This window comes from Quercus lobata, chromosome 5 (assembly GCF_001633185.2).
Source record: "Quercus lobata isolate SW786 chromosome 5, ValleyOak3.0 Primary Assembly, whole genome shotgun sequence".
NCBI lineage: Eukaryota > Viridiplantae > Streptophyta > Magnoliopsida > Fagales > Fagaceae > Quercus > Quercus lobata.
The window spans coordinates 68,193,494-68,196,894 of record NC_044908.1 but is presented as its reverse complement, the minus strand read 5'-3'; the positions used below and the strand labels follow the sequence as shown (position 1 = coordinate 68,196,894).

The window sequence follows — 3,401 nt, the reverse complement described above, 5'->3', positions numbered from 1 at the left end:
GTCCTACTAATTAAATTTATGGTGAAACTCATAATTCATATAAAAAGATAGTACAAATTTATGGTACTCCTAGAATATTTAATAATTTTCCTCAAAACAAAGCCATTATTAAGGTATGTAGAAAGCTTAATTACAAAGCCACTCAACATTATTGAAGATGACGTCAAAGGTTTCATAGTTGGGTCATAGTACCTCAATACGCAACTCAGTCATTATAATTTTATTATTATATAGGGCGTGGCTTCTATACGAAAAGATATTAAATTGAAAAATGGCATAAATTCCAAACTTTCCTTGTATTAATGCATAAGTTACCCAGTTTTGTCGTTCACGGGTCTTATTGCTAATTGCTGCCTATATAAATTGAAGTGTAGTCTAGCAAAACTTGTTTTAAAACTCAAGCAACTTTGTGTCTCTCTCTCATAATAAGGTCTGAGAGGTAGAGAGAGAGCGAGAGAGAGAGAGAGAGAGAGACATGGCTTTGAGTTGGCTTCTTCATTCTGCATGCCATGTTCTAGGGTCACCAAAAATCACTAATATGCATGTCAATAGCAGCTTGAATACCCCTAATGGAGTGACTGAGATGATGCAACCAGCTTGCAAGGAAGTGAAACCTTCAGCTTCAGGGTTCCAAATGCCTCTTCATTATCCTCGCTACAAGAAAGCTGACTATGAGCAAATGGAGGAGTTGAAACTGGACCTTCTTCTCAACCAATATGGGCTGAGCTTCAAAGGCACTCTTGATGAAAAGAGGGCATATGCAATGGGGGCATTCTTGTGGCCTGATCAATATTAGTAAAGGAAGTTATTTGCATGGAATAAATGATAAAGTGAGCATATATATATATATATGCCATAATCATGTTTATGTCCATTCTCCCTATATGTATTTTGGCCTTATGGTCAGTATGTTTTGTAGTTTATGTCATGTAGTAATTTTCTACCTAAAACTGATGCTAGCAGCTTAAGATAGGCCATAATCATGTTCATGTCCATTCTCTCTATATGTGTTTTGGCCTCATGGTCAGTATGATTTGTGGTCTATGTTATGTAGTAATTTTCTGCCTAAAACTGATGCTAGCAGCTTAAGATAGTTATTTGCATGGAATAAATGATAAAAGTGAACATATTTTCTTTCTCATAATGTTTTAGTGGGCAAGACTTCTACTTGTTTTGTAAATAATCTTGTGGCAGGTCCAATCACCAGTTTCACACACACTGCCTCAATCCCAGGATTTTTGTGTGTTTTGAATTCAAAGTAACTTCAATAAATTTAAAGGTCCTCCTCCTAAAATAAATAAATAAATATATATATATATATATATATATATATATGTACTCCTTGTGGCTAGCAACAACATGAAAGTCAATGTTCCTTCTTTTTTTGCAAGCAATATTACTGAGAGAAACATTCAAATGACACATCTAAACTATATATATTGGTAAAACCAACCAGATTCCAGAGCCAATTTCCTGGTTTAAAGTGTTTAACAGATAGTCTTGAGACTCTTGACCAAATAATTAATGAAATATGGCGCATGTTAAAAAAAAAATATCTACCTACGGTAGGGTGAAAAATATGGTTTCCAATTTCTGGAAATTGAAGTCCCAGCAAAAAATAATCTATTAATCTTTTGGCAGAGTTGGTGAAAACATCAAATCATCCCCTATGCAATTTTGGATCATTAGGAATATATATATTAGAAATATATATCTAATTACTCCACTTAATATTTTTTAATTTGATAGAAATTTAGACAAACCCATCATTGGACTACATTTTTTTAATACCCTCCTCAAAGTTACTCCACTCAATGTTCTTTTTTATTTGATGGAAATTTGGACAAACCCACCATTGTACTACGTTTGTTTTTCTTATACCCAGGAAAATTTTAAGATAAGTTTATAGATGTTTAAAATATTTTTAAAACTACAAGTTTTTATATATGAGGGAGTGCAAGTTACATCTAGAGTAACTTTAAATATTTTTATACTAATTAGGGCCGGCATTACATACAAGTGAGAGGGTTCAAATGAACCCCCTGACCTGGTCTCAAAAAAGAATATTATATATAAAATTTTAATTTTTTTGACCTCTTAAAATAAAATTTTGAACACTCTAACTTGATTTAGGAAAAAAAAAAAAAAAAAACCCAATTGAATAAACTTGAATATGATCATTTAGTGCTATTTTCACAATATTTTTACAATAAAAGTTAAGTGATAAGTTGTAATTGGTTTTTATCTAAACTCACAACTAACATTACTTTTTTACTTACCTTTAATAGATTGCAACCTAAATTTTTTTGTGAAATTTTTCTAGAAGTAACAGTACTCCTAAAATATTCAATTTTATGAGAAAGAAAGAAAAAATCAATCTTTTGCTCATTCATTAAAAATAAATAAACCTTCTCTTCAAGACTTTGGCATTGACAACGGAATGAAGTTGTTTTTAACTACACTTTTCTTCATCAGCAACAAATTACACCATCGATACAACCAGTAGATGAGTATCTACATCTGTGATTTTTTTCCCATTTTCTCTATTTCTCTTTCTCCCTTTCATGTTTTCTTAGTTTTTCTCTATGCTCTAGTTTTTCTCTTTGTTTGATCAAGTAGTTTAATAAGTGCTCTATAGATTTTCAAGTCCAAGAAATCTTTTAGTGCTTGCTCCAATTCCAAGTGAGTGACCACATGAATAATTAGTGTTTTTTTAATTTCACATTTACTCCCAATAATATTCCTAGGTGTTTTAGTGTTTTTATTTAGAGTAAATTTCATTTACACCCCTTGAGGTTTGGGCTAACGTCAACTAGGTTCAAAACTAGCCAATTTGATCCCTAAAACTAATTTAGTTCTTAAAATAGTTGAGAAAGAATAACTAACTGTTTAGGGACTAAGTTGGCTTTACTGTTTTAGGGAACAAATTAGCTAGTTTTGAAAAGTCTTAGACTTGGTTAATATTAGCCAAAAACTAAAGGTATGTTAGTGGAATTACCCATTTCTTTATCATATCTTTTTATTTAATTGATATTACATAAATAAAATAAGTTATTATTAAATTGACAAAAGAGTATGATTAGTTATTTAATTCTATTAGTTTATGCATTCTATTTTTGTATGGTCTTACAAATCTTTAAACTTTTAATAATTCTTTAAAATTATTGTATAATATAGTAGTATTGTAGACTAAATTTTATTTAAAATTCTATTTTAGATTATTGAATATAATATGGAAGTTGTACATATAGAATTTTTTTTTAATTATATTATTTTTTACTCATCTTCACAACAAATTCTTAGCTTTGCTAGTGCTGACTACCCTAGAAAAAAAATCTTGGAGTCACCATTGATACCATTTAACATTTTTTTATTGGATGTGAATTTTAATAACTTACCAT

The 3,401-nt window shown here is 30.1% G+C and overlaps 1 protein-coding gene across 1 annotated transcript; it reads left to right on the top strand.

Moving 5' to 3' along the window:
- Window positions 1-408: 408 nt before the first annotated feature.
- On the top strand, window positions 409-1,133 carry LOC115988598. Its single transcript, XM_031112162.1, has one exon. It carries the CDS (start codon window positions 476-478, stop codon window positions 794-796), a length of 321 nt encoding a protein of 106 aa, XP_030968022.1. The 5' UTR covers window positions 409-475; the 3' UTR covers window positions 797-1,133.
- Window positions 1,134-3,401: the final 2,268 nt, after the last annotated feature.